We start from the raw sequence: 15,101 nt of genomic DNA, 5'->3' as shown, positions 1-15,101 counted from the left end.
GCACCTGAATTAGAGATAGTAAAAAAGCTGAGTGTAAATATGGGAACTCATAGGCTGGGGAGGCTGGATTTTTTTAATAGTATATATTATATAGTACAGTAAGTTTAGAGAGATATCATATATTTGGCCACATCCTTGTTTCTCTCTTATCTAAGTTTCATTAAAATGGTTTGCAGAAAACCCAAAAGCTACACATAAAGCTTTTGAAGGAATGTATCATTGCACTGACATGCCAGTAGATGAATGTCACCTGAATTTCTCTTTGTATAGAAAGTGACAGAACTTTTCCAGACATCCCTTAAAATTGGCAATCCTTGCATAGCTCTTGGAAGTGAAATGATCACTATTAGATATTTTCTAATTTAAAGGGGAGAAAAAAAATATATTCTTAAGATTTAATTAATCATTTCTGTCAACAGCTGATTTTCAGAGGAAATAAATGTCTTTAAATTTTTTTTAAACATTTTCACACTTGCATAGTTCATTTAAAAAAATCGTATACTGAATTGCAAACAGCATTTGAAAAAGTTTCCTAATCATAAAAATTAGTACTACCTGAGCAACCATAGCAAGGGTAGTATGAAAGAGTCATTTGCACAGGGAGATGAGGGAGGTGGCTGGAGGAGGCAGTGAGACAAGCCAGAAAGAGGGAGAGGGGAGATACCCCCAAAACCAAACCTATTTGCTACAAGCCTTTCAATCAGTGAAGCTCTCGTTGAAACTTAAGTTTATGCTGGCATGTGAATTTCTGTGTTATATGCTAGAGCTACCTGCCCACTGGACTGTCAGGACCCCATATGATTTAAACTAAGGGTCTTGAACGAGTGCTTAAAATTAGACAAGGCCACTGATTCAGCTCAGCCGTCACCATTACCACCAGTTTGTAGTAGTCTCTTGTTTAGTTAAAAGAAGCATAGCCTTCTCCTCATGCCCAGCTCCCCCAAAACCCAACTGTCCTGGCCCATCAAAATGAAAAACTGGCTCATTTTAAATGCTCTGCAAACCACTACCAGCCCCCAAACGGTCTGTGAGGTTTTTTCTTTTTTTTCTTGATGGTTGCACTATGTGCTAATTGTGATGATGATTAGTGCTATACTTTATTAGCAATGTATACTAGTACACAGGTAATGGTGGGTTCTTCATTGGAAAAGAAATTTCTTTTACGTACATAAGATTTTAAAAGTAAAAAGCTCAGTTTTCTAAATCAAAGTTGTGCTGTTTTTTTTTTTTTTTCCAGAAAGAGGAGAATCAATCCCTCGGTATTAGCATAAGCGTTTGTGCCTGCCAGAATGAAGTGATTGGCTCTACCTCACACCAGGAACATTTCACAAGTGTGTATGAGCAGCAGTTCTTCCTCTGAACATGCAAGGGATGCTCAAAAAGGAAGTATACCTGCTGCAAGGGGGCAGGAAGTACCTGCTGGGTGCTCTCAGAAGCATCTTTCAACAGTTATAATTATTGAAAGATTATTTTGTAATAGATGTTTTTTATACTTAAAAGAAAAATATGAGATCATAATGCTGAAAAAATTACAAATATTAATATTTCTGGAAATTTTTTCAGGGGACATTGTTACCATACTCAAAACCACCTTCTATGTATACCACAAAAATTAATTTTATTTGCCTAAAAATTGACTGCTTGACCACAACCTTCTTAGGCGCTAATACTATCTTTTCCTCAGTTTTAAACCAGTAGACAATACTGCTCCCCTTGATCTGTGTCTGGAAAACCTGTTGCTAGTTTTCACAGTGCACGGAGGTAGTAGGAATGTTGGGAGTGCAATCATATGCATCTACATATAGTTGTTCTTACAACATTTAAGTGATTGTTGCAGGGGAAAAAGACTTTTCCATTTTATATTATTTCCTGGGAGACTAACCAAACTATATTCCATATTTGTAGCAATGATGCTTTATTGACTGGTTTGAAAGGACATGTACAAGCCCTGTTTTCATGACAAGTAGGAACTTCTGCTGTATATTGAGGTGAAAGACAAGTTTATTAGACTTGCTGTACTCTCCTGTAAGTTGTTCTCTTAAACAAAACTGCTGGGTCTTCTATAAAATGACATTACAGACTCTATGGTTGTTGTTTCTGACCCCCTACCGCAACCTTATAATTTCTACGTAGTACGCTGCAGCTGCTGCTTTGCCACATTAGCTTTTTAGAGAAGTTAGCAAGTGCTTTGAAACCAAAACTTCTTAATATTTGATGCCTCTTGGATCACTTTCATGTTACATTGTGGATCCGACCAGCTGTTCTGAACAATCACAGTGTAATGATTTCCTCGGTGGCTAATAATTCCTGTTTCTAAAGCACATCTTTAACACCACAGTATCTCCTTTAGTTCCAGGTCCTAAGTTTTATGTTATTATTCCTGTTTCTGTCAGGTTTTGAGTAATTTAACTTCGGTACTTCACAGAGGGTCAGGTTCACAACAGAAGCATTTCTGAATTGGCTTTAGTCTTTCTTTACAGATGCCAGGGTTGGGAAGGGCATCTCTTCACAAGTCCCACAGAAGTCAGTCTGACACCTGGATGTAATCTAGATAAAATTCTGAGATGCAACTAATATCCTGCTCTAATAGTCCTGTACCATCAAGATGGTGATTCCCCGTTGCTTTAAATCTCCTTGTCATCTAATGCAAGCATTTGTTAAATTTTGTGCTTGCAAACGTTCATCATCTGAAAACCAGTTGGATCAATATCGCAGAGAGGAAATGGATCTTAAAGGGATGAGAAAAAACTTCTCACAAAAAAACCCAACATGATGCAGTGATGCATTCTATATCAAGAGAAGTTTTTCCTCTAGTCGTAAGGCAGTGTGAGGTCAGGATCATTCCTTAAATTATCCCTGCTCCATGATAGAGAGGCAGCACAAGCACCGTGAAACAATTCCCTCCTACTCTGTCTCGCCAAAGAATTAGATTAGATTAAACTGGTCTTTAGAAGAAAAAAAATGTGATCAGTGACTTCATAACTGAGTTCTAAAACCGTAGACAGAGGGTCATGGACAAAAATATATGTGGACTACATATATTGGTAAACATAATTGCTGTGAAATTTATTGTTTTCTTCCCCAAGGACAGACATCCAACCATGCAAACACTCTGCTGCTGGTAGCTTCCCACAAAGTCTTTGCAGGAGGCAGACATAAGGAGGAAAGACAACTCCAAAGTCTTTATTAGCACGGTTCTGTGACAGTTCGTATGCACCAGCATGTACTGCTAGTTCCTAAAAACTCTGAGGACAAAGCATCTGTAGAGAAGCCAGCAAGGTAAGTGTAGCAAACCAACCTGCATCCTGGAAGCCACTTTCAATTCGGTTGTTAAAACAGCTTGCTGTGTTCAAATTGTCCCGTAGATATTATCTGAGTAGATGCAGCTTTTCAACATGTGCTACAAACTATTGCATTCCTCTTGAACTGTATTTTTTCAAAGTAAACCAGAGCACAACAAACAGTGCCAAGTGGTGCTGCCTCAAGTGGCCAAAGCTGGATTGGAGAGATTTGTGTAGTTTGGAATACGTTTCTATACTTAACTTTTCCACATATGAAGTCTTTGAAGGTGATTTCCAAAATGAAAACTGAATGCAAAAACACAGTTTTGTTTGTGTGTCCACTAGTTCCATTATCGCTGGACTGATGCTGGGGACTTTTTTGTACAGGAGTTGCATGCCCCCTCTTGGTAACGTTGCCTGGATAACAATAGATGATACAGTAGGAATGTGAGTGTAAATAGTGTGTGTGAACAGAATACCCAAATCGGCATGTTCTGAGAGGATATTTGCCCAAAACCTGATAACACTAAGAGGAAATTAACAGTAACAAAGCTTGCTTAAAACGATGATCACCCAGATTAAACAGTAACCAGGGGATTAGATTACTGAGAGCCTTCTGAGAAAAAAAGTTAGCTTGAAAAGCAGCATGAGAATTTGTGATTGTTGGAAGAAACCTTGGGGTGGGAAAGCAGTACCTGAGCAGCAGGTCTAGGCCTAACAGCATCCTCCCCCTTGGACACCGTAAGTAGCTGCCATGTTACTCCTCATACAGGCCAGGGGACTGACAGGAGATGAGGTGTTGCAGTAGGGACCCACCTCTCAGGGCACCCACAGGGTACACCTTCACCAGCATGTGGATTAGCTGCACAGGTGCACATGCTCACTTTTCCAACAAAAAGGATTTAGAAACAGGGGAATCCGCACTCCCAAAAGCGGGAGCGTACATTTATAACCCACACTCCTAGCAAGAGAAGGGATGTGCAGATAGAAGTCTGTGAATACTTAAGTGGGGTCAGTTGTAGAAGGGTATGTATGTAGAAAGTTGTGGGTGCTTATTAACACTTCGTAAGCATCTAGTATTGTGATTTCTGTTATATTCTGTTATATTGCTGATACTGATCCACAATACATAGTTCACTGATTACTAGCAAATTACATGCTGCTAACAATAAACCGCCTTGGTGCTGTCAAGACGATATGAGTTGCACAATTCTTCTCTGCAGTAAGTTGCTGTTTCATTATTACAAATTTGACAGAAGCATCACATCTGTAGAACAAGGAGTGGAGAGGCAACAAACATTCTTCCAGACAAGCAGAGAAGATATAATTAATGAATTTCAGAAAAAAAAAATCTTAAGACTGAACTAGAGCAGGACAAATTCAAATATCCTCCTGAAAGCAGCCCAGATGTACAATCTAGTTTCAGTCCTGAGTGTTCAAAGATAGTGTAGTGATCTATCACAAATTCAGTGTCACTAGGAACATTTTAGCACATTAGCAGCTATGCATTTTTTGTCACTGTGAGTTATGTCAGAAGAAAGAGGCAAAACAGGCTGACAAAGGAGAAGTTTTGCTCTAACCAGGTCAATGATATTAGAAGTCAAGTGTATTATCTGTCAGGTGTAAAGTACGTATTTAGAAGGAAAGAGCTGGAGGCGATAACTATGAAGTTCATGTTGCCCGCTTGAAAAAGTCTCTTAATATTTGCAGCAACATTTGTCAACAGTAAAAGACTCCATCAAAGCACAATTGCTCTTTTTCCGAGTCATGGATGTAGTTCATGTTTTCCATGGTTACATGAGAAATTTTTAAGGTAGAGAGCCTAGTATATTGAGGGTGGGTGTGCATTTTTATATGGTGAGCTTTATGGCAGAATTGGCATGAAAATTTATAATGGATAGGCTAGGTGCACTATAAGAACTCCAGCTGCAGACTGGTGCTCATGCACTGTGTGTTCTGTCCATCTGCTACCTGCAGAGAACATTAGTTGTCAGTTAGCAACAACCCAGCTACACAAATCAATCTTTAAAAGGGAGATATTTTCAGTTCCAGTAGGTTTTCTGGAAGTTTTAATAAGCTGATGCACCCGTAGACACAGTAAATACAGATGTTCAAAACCTAGAGAGGACAAAGGGCTATTAACAGCTAATATTGAACTGCTGAGCACAGAAATTGGAGGAGAGTTGTGAGACATGATACAACCGAGTAACTTCAAGTTAACACAAGAGGATGGGCAGATACCTACAATTAAGACCAAGCAGATGCTGAAGCCTTTCTTAAAAGCCTTGAAAATAGCTTTCACTGGATTGCTGCTGGCTGATTTAGATACTCCACCACCTACTGATGATTTCCTGAGAAGCCTCAAGTATCATCCTGCTTCAAAGGTATTTTATGACCAGAAGTTCAAACAAAATCTTTAAAAGTGTGGTCAGATCTCAAAGACCTCGGAGAAGGAAGTGATTTTCAAGTAAATATAGGAGTATATTCTGGGAATATGTTAATCACCATTGAAAGCAAGAGCTGGAGGCATTAGGCTGGCATAACCCATACCTTCCAGAGAGTTGCCCATATCAAATAATCACTATGAAAAATGACAAAGCAGATTTAAGGAAGCTAGTGTGAGCCCTGCCAAAACCATCCACTGGCCACCTGTGTGAAATAAGTTAAATAGATCTACTCAAAAGAATAAATGGTGTTCACAAGCCAATTTGCAAAGCTTGGGGAATATGTCTGTCCTCTGAACCACCCAAAGGGGCATTAGAGCTCAGCATTCACCAGAAGACAGCACAAGCCTTCATTTCAAGAAGTTATTACAATACTTTAGAAGATGCTGAGTGACAGCAGGCACATGCTCGTTCAGTTAACTCTTCAGTCACTTAAGTAGACTCATACCAGGACCTACTCTTGAATTATGACCGCTCTAGCACTACAAGAACACGTAGATATCCTCAAAGATCCTTTTTGTCACAGGAACAAAGGAAGACAGAAGGTTAATTGACATCTAGACTAAATGGATTTAGATTTGTAGAACACTGGGACATCTTTTCTGGACAAAACACTGTATAATTTAGCCTCTCACAGAGGAGAAAAAAGAAACCAACCTTCCCAGGCAAAACTTAACAAGATTAAATGCAATGGCATTAAGTAGTTAAAGAATCAGGTGACCATTCATTCAGCACAAAGTAAAGATTATCAGGCTAAAATTAAACAAATTACTACAAACCTGACAAGAACCTATCTCCTTACGCATACATATTTAATTAATAGGAACTGAATTACTAATCTGGAAGCATAAATTGAATCTAAGTGGTTTTACTATAAGCTAGTGGAAAATATATGGATAACGAAATACTCAGTTCATTACTCAGTACTGTTTCTGAAGAACTGGTCAAAGAAAGGGAGAAAAAAACCCCAGTAATCTATAAAAAACAAAATGAAGTCAGAAAGTGTCATAAATGCAGATGGAACAATATTCTGCATGGTAAATGACAAAATTAGGTATTAAACTGTTTCTGCTACAGCCTACTAAGTCATGTTAAAAGCATGTCTTGCTTCTTAATTGTTTATCTTCTTAATTATGTGACATGAGGAAAACACTCCTGGAAGCTTCATCTAAAAAGCATATGCCAACAGTATATTGTAAATCCAAACTCAATCTCTTAACAAAAGTTAGCATTAGCTGGGGAGAAAGACCTACATTAAAATCAGTATGTAACCAAAGAAAAAGCAGGCATAACAAAATACAAATTAGAAGCCAAGAATGACAAAATATTCAGAAGGTAAGCAAAAAGTTGTATTTACAATGGATATTTATTTACTCATGTGAATAGCATGAAGGAGTTTTTTTTAATAGTGTATTTCAGAGAAAGCAGGTGAAATTTCAGGTAAATTTCTGCTATACATTTGTGGAGAAAAAACAACATATATCAGAAAATTCTGACAATAGCCTTAAACATAGGAACAGAAGTAAGGCGGTTTTTAAATCAGCAGCTCCAGATAGCTTGCATCCAAGAATTTTAAGAGCTGGCAAAGGAGACTTGTGTGCTGTTAATGTGGATTTTCCATAAGCTTTGAGAAATCTGGGGAAGCTCAGAAAAAAAAAAAACAAACCTCAAAGAAAGCTGAGGTGGTGCCAATACTAGAAAAATAAGTAAGAAAGGAACAAATTTGGGAACTTACTGTCAACCTTGCATTAATCCCAGGAAAAAAAACCCAACTGACTCTTTGATATAGGAACAAGAAATAAGTGAGGAAATTCTAATTAAATTACACAGCTTAAATGTATGGAAAATGTATCTTTTCAGACTAACTTTTCTGTCATGCAATTACAGCATACTTTGGTAGACAATAGGAACAGTCTTGATGAAACACATTTGTATGTTTATTTGTTCAACAGGACACAGAAAACTGGCGTAGTTGTGCACATGTAATTTAAAACTAAGGTGACAGGTCTGTGTCATCAACAAGAACTCAGTCACACATATTTCTAATTGAATCCCACAGGAACCAGTTCTTGGCAGCAAGCTACTCAGTATTTTATCTGGAAATAAAAGTTTACTAAGAACATTCATAAAAGCTCCAAGTAAATAATGTAGCAAGACTGCTGATTGGGAACCATCTGAATTACTGGAAAATTAAGTGTTTCAGCATGATCAGTGTGAGGTCACATATTTAAGAGTGATGAATATAAAACACTTATAGATGGAAAACTTCCTCAGGAAGTAGTTGAAATAACTGATAACAGAGTAAACATGGGTTCCTTATGCATAAGTGAGTTCAAAATTGTTAAATGGCTCAGAAAACTAACCACCAGGACCAAATGCTGCTTTCATTGCAGGGAAGAAGAGGCCAGAGAAACAACTATCAAAACAGATTTTTCAAGTAGTGACCTCCATTGGCAAAAGACATTGCTGTATTTCAGGAAGCAGTAACAGGATGACAACTTCTATATCCATGTTTATTGGAATTGCTTGATCAGAATATAGCATCTAGTCCAAAGAAGTTATTAGTAAACCAGAGATTTCATGAAGCAAGTACAAATTAATCCAAATGCAAAACAAGTCTAAAATCGAGCATCACAATGGAAAAACTGGCATACAGAAGTTAACTCCATCACATAAGGTTTAAAGACCATATGAAGACCTATAAACCATTTGGTAGGGGAAAAAAATTGTATTAACTGCAGTGTCATAGCCAAAAGTAACTTCATATTAAAACACCAAGCAGGCTTTTTTGAGTAACTGTAGCAATTACTAAGCTTCCAAAGGTGGCAGTAGTTTTTCTAACTTTATACATGTTTATGATTATTAAACAAAATCCCATACTAGAATTATTATTTTTAAAAGATAAACAGAGTGACCATTTCATAGCATATGTTTCTCCAGTTCAAAAAAAGCTGTCGAGTCGAGACATAACTAGAAACTGGCAAGCTCTCAGCAAAATACTTGTTTTGGGACCAACAGTTATTAGTGTCCAGGCTAAACCAATGGCTGTTCTCATTAAAAAGCATCCTTCCAGTGCCCTATCTAAATAAATAACAGGACTTCGATGAGCAAAATGAGTTTAAGTTCTTAAATTTAAGAATGAATGAAACCAGCATTTTTACTTAAAAGCTTCCGTTCTCACACCTCCCCTTTCAGTAACGATTAAAAAGAAAAATAAAAAGGCTTATACGGGAACGGGCTCGCTATCACTCGAAGCCATAAAGACTTGCTCGTATACCAAATGGCGGTACTTCCCCCAGCAGAAAGCCGAAGTCTACAGGTAAAGGCAACTAGGAGCGCAAGATGCCCACGGGGCCCGAGAGGGAAGGGCGCTGTGCCCCCCACGGCGCCGGCCGGGCCCGGTGCAGGGGGCACGGGAGCCCCACGAACCGCCCCCGCCGCGGACACCGGCCCGCTCGGCAGGTCCCGCGGCGGGCCCCAGAGCCCAGCCCTGCCGGGTGCTTGGCGGCAGCCGCCCCTGCCCCTCACCGCCGCGCCCAGTGCCCCTCTCCCCTCTTTACTCGCCGTGGGGCCGCTACCGCCCAGCACCCGCCGTGCAGGAGGCCGAGGCCAAGCCCCACCGGTCCCGCTTCCCTTCCCCGGCGCTTCCGGGGTGAAAGGTCGCGCAACGCCCGGATGGAGGCGGTGCCGCTCGCTATATAAACGCCCGGCGGCCACCGCGCCCTCCTCTCCCGCGCCGGTCGCCCGCCAGTTGCCGCCGCCTCCTGGCTCACCGCTGTTCGCTGGGCCCCGCGCCGTCCCTCGCCCGGGAATAAGTCGGTCAGGAAGGCTCCGCCGCCACCATGGTGAGCCGGGGAAGGGAGGGTGGGGGGGGAGAGCGGCCGCCGCCTCCCGCGGCCGGCAGCGCCGCGTGGCCGCCAGGCCCGGGCGGCTGTGTGCGTCCCGCTGGGGCTAGCCCTCAGCCGCCGCCTGGGCCCCGGTCCCGGCCCCGGGGGAGGGGGGGCGTGAGGGGTCCCCTGCTGCTGGGGCGGCCCCTGACAGCCGGGGGCGCGGGAGAGGGGCGCCGCAGGCCGGGGCCTTGCGCCGGGCCCCCCCTCCCCGAGCCGGCCTGCGGTGAGGGCGGCCCGTGAGCCCGGGACGCACCAGGCCGCGGCGGCCGCGGCGCTTCCTCCTGGCAGAGCTCCCCCTCGGGAGCGGGGCCTGGCTCGACGGGAAGAGCGGGCGGAGAGGGGCGACCTCCACCCGGCGTGAGTGGGGCTGGCAGGGCCTTGTGCGTTGGGTCTTAAAATCGGCTTTTATTAGAGGAATGTGCGTCAGTTAATACGACAGGTAATAGTATCTCGTCAGCCAGAGAAAATCCATATTTCATCCACGGTTTTTTAAGATCCTTCTTCCTCTGTATTTTCTCTGTTATTTCCTTTCATCAGTTCACTTGGTCCGCATTAACGCCCAATTATTTGCAAGCGTTTAATTGTGTAAGCGCAGATCGCTTTCCCGAGTGGCCGAATTAGTCTTTCTGGCCAGATGCCCCTTTTTGTTCTCACTGTTTTAAGTTGTTGTGTTTTGTTGATATCTTTGTTACTTAATTCGTGGTGAGGTTAAGTTGTAAGATATGTGAAATCTGAAATGTGTTATTTTTGAGGACAAGGAATATTTGCAACTGGACAGCCTACTGTATATAGGCAAACCAGGGAGGGATGTTCTTGCAGCTTCCCACCGTGAGATGCAGTTAGACGCTTAAAAAACTGCTTTTCCTCGGAGCAGTTAGGACTTTGCCCTTCCTTTCTGTTCCCACCATTTCTTCCGTGTCACTGTAGTCTTTGGATATCTCATCTGGTCAGTAGGATAAAATAGTCCCAGAGCTAAATTGTTCTTTACACTCTAGAAGTCTGTTTTTAAGAGGCTGCGGATAGCATTAGTTGGTGTTGACTGCAACATCTGATGTTTGTAACTTCAATGTTTTAGGCGTTTAAAGATACCGGCAAAGCACCTGTGGAACAAGAGGTAGCAATTCATCGCATTAGAATTACTTTGACAAGTCGCAATGTAAAATCCCTTGAGAAGGGTGAGTGATACTTTCTTTTTTAACTGGGGTAGCTTGTTAAGTAATAAGTGATATATATGATACTATGTATTGCAAAATAGAATGTATTGAAACCAGTTGTAATTAAAGATGTTAGCATTTGCTTGTTTGTATGTGACTTGGCTAACAAAGTCAACCCAAAGCGCATCATACACTGACAAGTAGATTCCAATTTAATTTTTAATGGAAGCTAGTTAGTTTTTCATCATGATGAAAACTTCATGTCATAATGACTAACATAAGAGAATGCAGCTTCTTCCCTGTAGTTCTTGTGGGGGTTTTAGTTGTCGCTATTTGCACGTATAAGAACTGAAAGGCACATGTTTCTCGATTGATATTTTGTCGCTCTTGTTATGAAGAGTTTAGTTTAGAGGTTTAACATTCTTTAAGAAATTCATTTAATCTTGTTTAGGAACTGGCTTTGCCAGTGTTTTAATCATATAATGTAAACGCTGTAGAATCACTGTTTGATGCAGGGTCTTCAGGCTGATAACAGCTTAAATACAGCTTAAACTTGTAGTGATGGCTTTTGCTTACTGTTGTGACATGATTTTGCTCACCATGGCGTAACGCTTCTACTTGTATATGGTTGGCTATGAGGATAACCCTTAGAATGAATGGCAGTGATAATTTCATACGCTATTCTGAGCCAACTTCTTGTTTGAAATCTTCACTTAAGGAAACAAGCAAAAACCCCACTCACAAACCTGAGCCTATTGTATTTTATTTTTTGTAGTCTGTGCTGACTTGATCAGAGGCGCTAAGGAAAAAAACCTAAAGGTGAAAGGACCTGTTCGCATGCCCACCAAGGTACTTAACACTGTTTTCCTGTCTTAAAAGTTCGGTTTTTTTCTGCAAATGTGCACTTAAAACTTCTTAAAAAAAAAAAAAAGTTGAGATGAAAAGCAGTGCTACTAAACTGAGGGTGACCCAGTGTAAACAGATAATGACTTCACAAGTTGCTTTGATGCTTGGAGCAGCTGTTTAGTGCGAAACATGTTGTACAGGGAAGGGGCTTTTCTGTCCTTCAGTTTATTTTAATCATGACCTTTTTTTTTTTTTACATTAAATTGAATATAGGGAAGGAGTGTTAACATCAGTAGAATAGAACTTAAGAAGTGATTTTCCAATGACATAGATACCATAGAATATTTTTAAGTGGATTGATTTGATTGTAGATTAGTGTTCTGTGTACATCAACTAAATACCTTGTTTATGATTTTTCTTCAGACTCTGCGAATCACTACCAGGAAGACGCCTTGTGGTGAAGGTTCCAAGACCTGGGATCGTTTCCAGATGCGTATCCATAAGCGGCTCATTGACTTACACAGCCCTTCTGAGATCGTGAAGCAGATCACTTCCATCAGCATTGAACCAGGTGTAGAAGTTGAAGTTACTATTGCCGATGCCTAAATGATGGTCATTGTCAAATAAAGTTGATTTACAAATTTTCATCACTGTTTGTTTTTATATGCGTGCCAAGAGTCTTGGGTAGCCCTGTGATGATTTTCATGAAGAAGGACAACAGAGATCATAATCAAAATGCAATGTGAGAGAATTGTATGATATTTAAGGAAGACTGTGCCAGTTGTAAACATCAGGAAGATGAAACTTGGCATCATAGTTTCATTGGAGGTTGGAGACTGTATGGATGTGCAGCACTTAAATTATTAAAAATACATTTTCCATAAAGGATTTAACTTTGGCTGAAATCTTAGTCTATACCCAGACAAGCAGTAGCATTAAAATCGATATTTAGGTAAATTACCAAGTTTTCAATTCTTAGTTTTTGCTACGTGAGGCTGAACTAACAGTTGGCTTCCTTGGCTTTTTTTTTTCCCCCATGCGTTTCGCAAAGGATCCTGAGGTTATTAGGTATAAAGCTTCACAATTGTGGTGAATACATTGAATTTAGCAAGTTCTTTATTTAGACTTGCATGTAGAGTCACAAAACTAGTTGTCTTTCTAGATTTAGATTTCCATAGATTTGAATATTAAAAGTATTATTAAAGGTAAGCTTCATATGTAAAGCAATAAAACAGCCATTTTCATTGCTGCTACTTAGGCCTCGCAAGCTTGGTGGTTGTTTTTTTTTTTTTTTTTTCCTCTGCAAACTAATCCTTAAAGGAACTATGATTAATTCTTAAACCAACATGACAAAGCCCCGAGTTAAATGAAAGAACACTCATCCATTTAAGATCAGGTTGCTGCTTATGCTTCAAGCATAGGAGAGAACTTGAATTCTAGTTAAGCAGAAGTATGAAGCTTGAGGTCCCATTTAATTTGCTAAGAACTAAAACTGTGGCTAAAGCTTGAGCTTTCTTACTCAGGGGACTCAAGAGTCCCTTCATCTGCCCACTTGTCTTAATTTCATTAAATTTAAAGCCTTAGAAGGATTCTGTCCACCTCGTTGGCAGGCTCAAGAGCTTTGATAGAAGGGAGAGGTGAGGAACTTAGTTGCAGTTACACGCACAGATTGTGACACGCCTGCTTCCTTGGGAAGCATCTCAACTGTGTGAGCAGAGAAGAAAATGCCCATGTCTTCCTAAAGGTCAGTTTCTGGTAGTATATTAAAAATATGAGCTGCCTGACAAATACTTCTAGCCTTAGTTTTAAAATTTGTATTTTATGAGGTGCTCTGAAAAACATGGTAATAACTTGATTTTGTGACACCAGGCAGATTAAAAAGGGCTAAACTGGCGAACAAGTAACAGACTAGAAGTGTTACTAGCTGAGGCTGACTGACCTTTGTCTATGATTAACTACTTTAACCCAAGCAGTCTTCCCTGTGCTTGACCCAACAGCCTGACTGAAAGCCCTTGGGGGGATCTAGGGAGGGCTGGCTGCCTTTGACATCATTTTTGTCTGGTCTTTCCTGTTGGTCAAAACCTAATGCTATGAAATAGCTTTTTATCGGCTTCCAGCTGGCTGTACCTCTCACTTACACGTGCCTCTTAAACATACCTAAATGACCTATGTTCTTTGAGCAGCTGTGGCTCTAAAAATGAGTTTTCTGTGGTCTTTTGAGTGTGTGCTTCTTTGCACCTGCCTCCAACTTACTCTTAAGGACAAATACAACTTTGCCTCTGGGTCTTCTACTGAAATAAAACTGTCTCCCTACCCACTGAATAGACAAGCTCATCTGTGAAGACTCTGCTCTTTACCAAAAGCCCGTTGAGGGTGATGGGCCTTAGGCTCCTGCACGTCCCTTCAGGTGTGGTGCGTGCTCCCCTCCACCTGTCCCAGTTTTGGCTTTGTGGAGCCTGAACATTTTGCGATTTCTTTTCTACTTGGTTTACAACAACACCGCGTGGCGTCGAAACGGTTACATAACACCTCTAATAACAACTGTTTTGATGGGAATACTAAGGTGCCTGCCGGCCCGTGTCGCCCCCCTCCCTCCCCGCAGAACGCTCTCAGTCAGGCAAGACACCCCTCCCCTGGCCGCTAAGCTACCGCTCCCGGCGCCGCCTTACTTCGCCGTTCGAGCCCCCTTCTCCCCCCGGGCCTTATTAAAAACGATAAATAAATCCTGCGTCACGAGCAGGCACTGCAGACGCTCCCCCCGTCCCGTGTCCCCCCCGGCGGCGGCGGCGACTCGCGAGCTGCCTTGCGCTGTGCGGCGGCGCCCCCTGCCGGGCGGAGGGAGCCGCTCCCGTGCCGTACGGGCCTGTCCATCACCACCGCTCCACCCGCCGCCCCCGCTCCCTCCCGTTCGGCCAATCAGCGCCCGTCTTTCCCCGCCCAAATCCTCCCTCCGCCGCCCGCGCGGGCGTGGCTCGTGGGTTCCCGCGCGCGGCGAGGTAGCGGCGGTTGGTGCCGCGTGAGCGCTGGCCCGGCGGCGCGCGGCTGGCAGCCGTGCCACGTGCCCGGCCGCTCCCCCGGGGGCCGAGGGGCCGCCCGCCCGGCCGTGCCCGCTCGGCCCCCAAGGCCGCCCGGCCCCCCGCGGCCGCCCCTTTTCTGCCTGTGTAACGGGGCCCTGAGCCGCCGGTGCATCGAGGCAGGGCGCGGTGGGCTCGGGGCTGAGCGCGGGAAGGCGCGGGCCTGGGCCTGGCGGCAAGTCCCCGGCGCCTGGGGATCGCTGAGCCGTTCGTTCAGGGGTGGGGGTTACAGGCTGTGCTCCCGGTGGGTCAGAGGACTGCCCGGCAGGCCGTTAGTGTGCTTTCACTTGGGTGTTTCTTAGTATAACCCAACTGCCAGTTTTTGCATGCTCCCAAACCTCTTCAGAGGACCTTATTTTCTTTAGAAGTGCCTGTTTATTATATACAAGCTACCTTGATTTCTATTTTGCTC

General features: G+C 42.6%; 1 protein-coding gene and 1 non-coding gene across 2 annotated transcripts; both read left to right on the top strand.

Annotated features, from left to right (window-relative positions):
- Window positions 1–9,413: 9,413 nt before the first annotated feature.
- On the top strand, window positions 9,414–12,262 carry RPS20 (ribosomal protein S20). Its single transcript, XM_074881515.1, has 4 exons — window positions 9,414–9,570; window positions 10,691–10,790; window positions 11,545–11,618; window positions 12,039–12,262. Exons 1-4 carry the CDS (start codon window positions 9,568–9,570, stop codon window positions 12,219–12,221), a joined length of 360 nt encoding a protein of 119 aa, XP_074737616.1. The 5' UTR covers window positions 9,414–9,567; the 3' UTR covers window positions 12,222–12,262.
- On the top strand, window positions 11,399–11,463 carry LOC141935174 (small nucleolar RNA U54). Its single transcript, XR_012626498.1, has one exon. It is a non-coding gene; the product is annotated as a small nucleolar RNA U54 (small nucleolar RNA).
- Window positions 12,263–15,101: the final 2,839 nt, after the last annotated feature.

Source organism: Strix uralensis, chromosome 1 (assembly GCF_047716275.1).
Source record: "Strix uralensis isolate ZFMK-TIS-50842 chromosome 1, bStrUra1, whole genome shotgun sequence".
Classification (NCBI taxonomy): domain Eukaryota; kingdom Metazoa; phylum Chordata; class Aves; order Strigiformes; family Strigidae; genus Strix; species Strix uralensis.
This window is presented reverse-complemented; position numbering and strand designations above follow the sequence as displayed.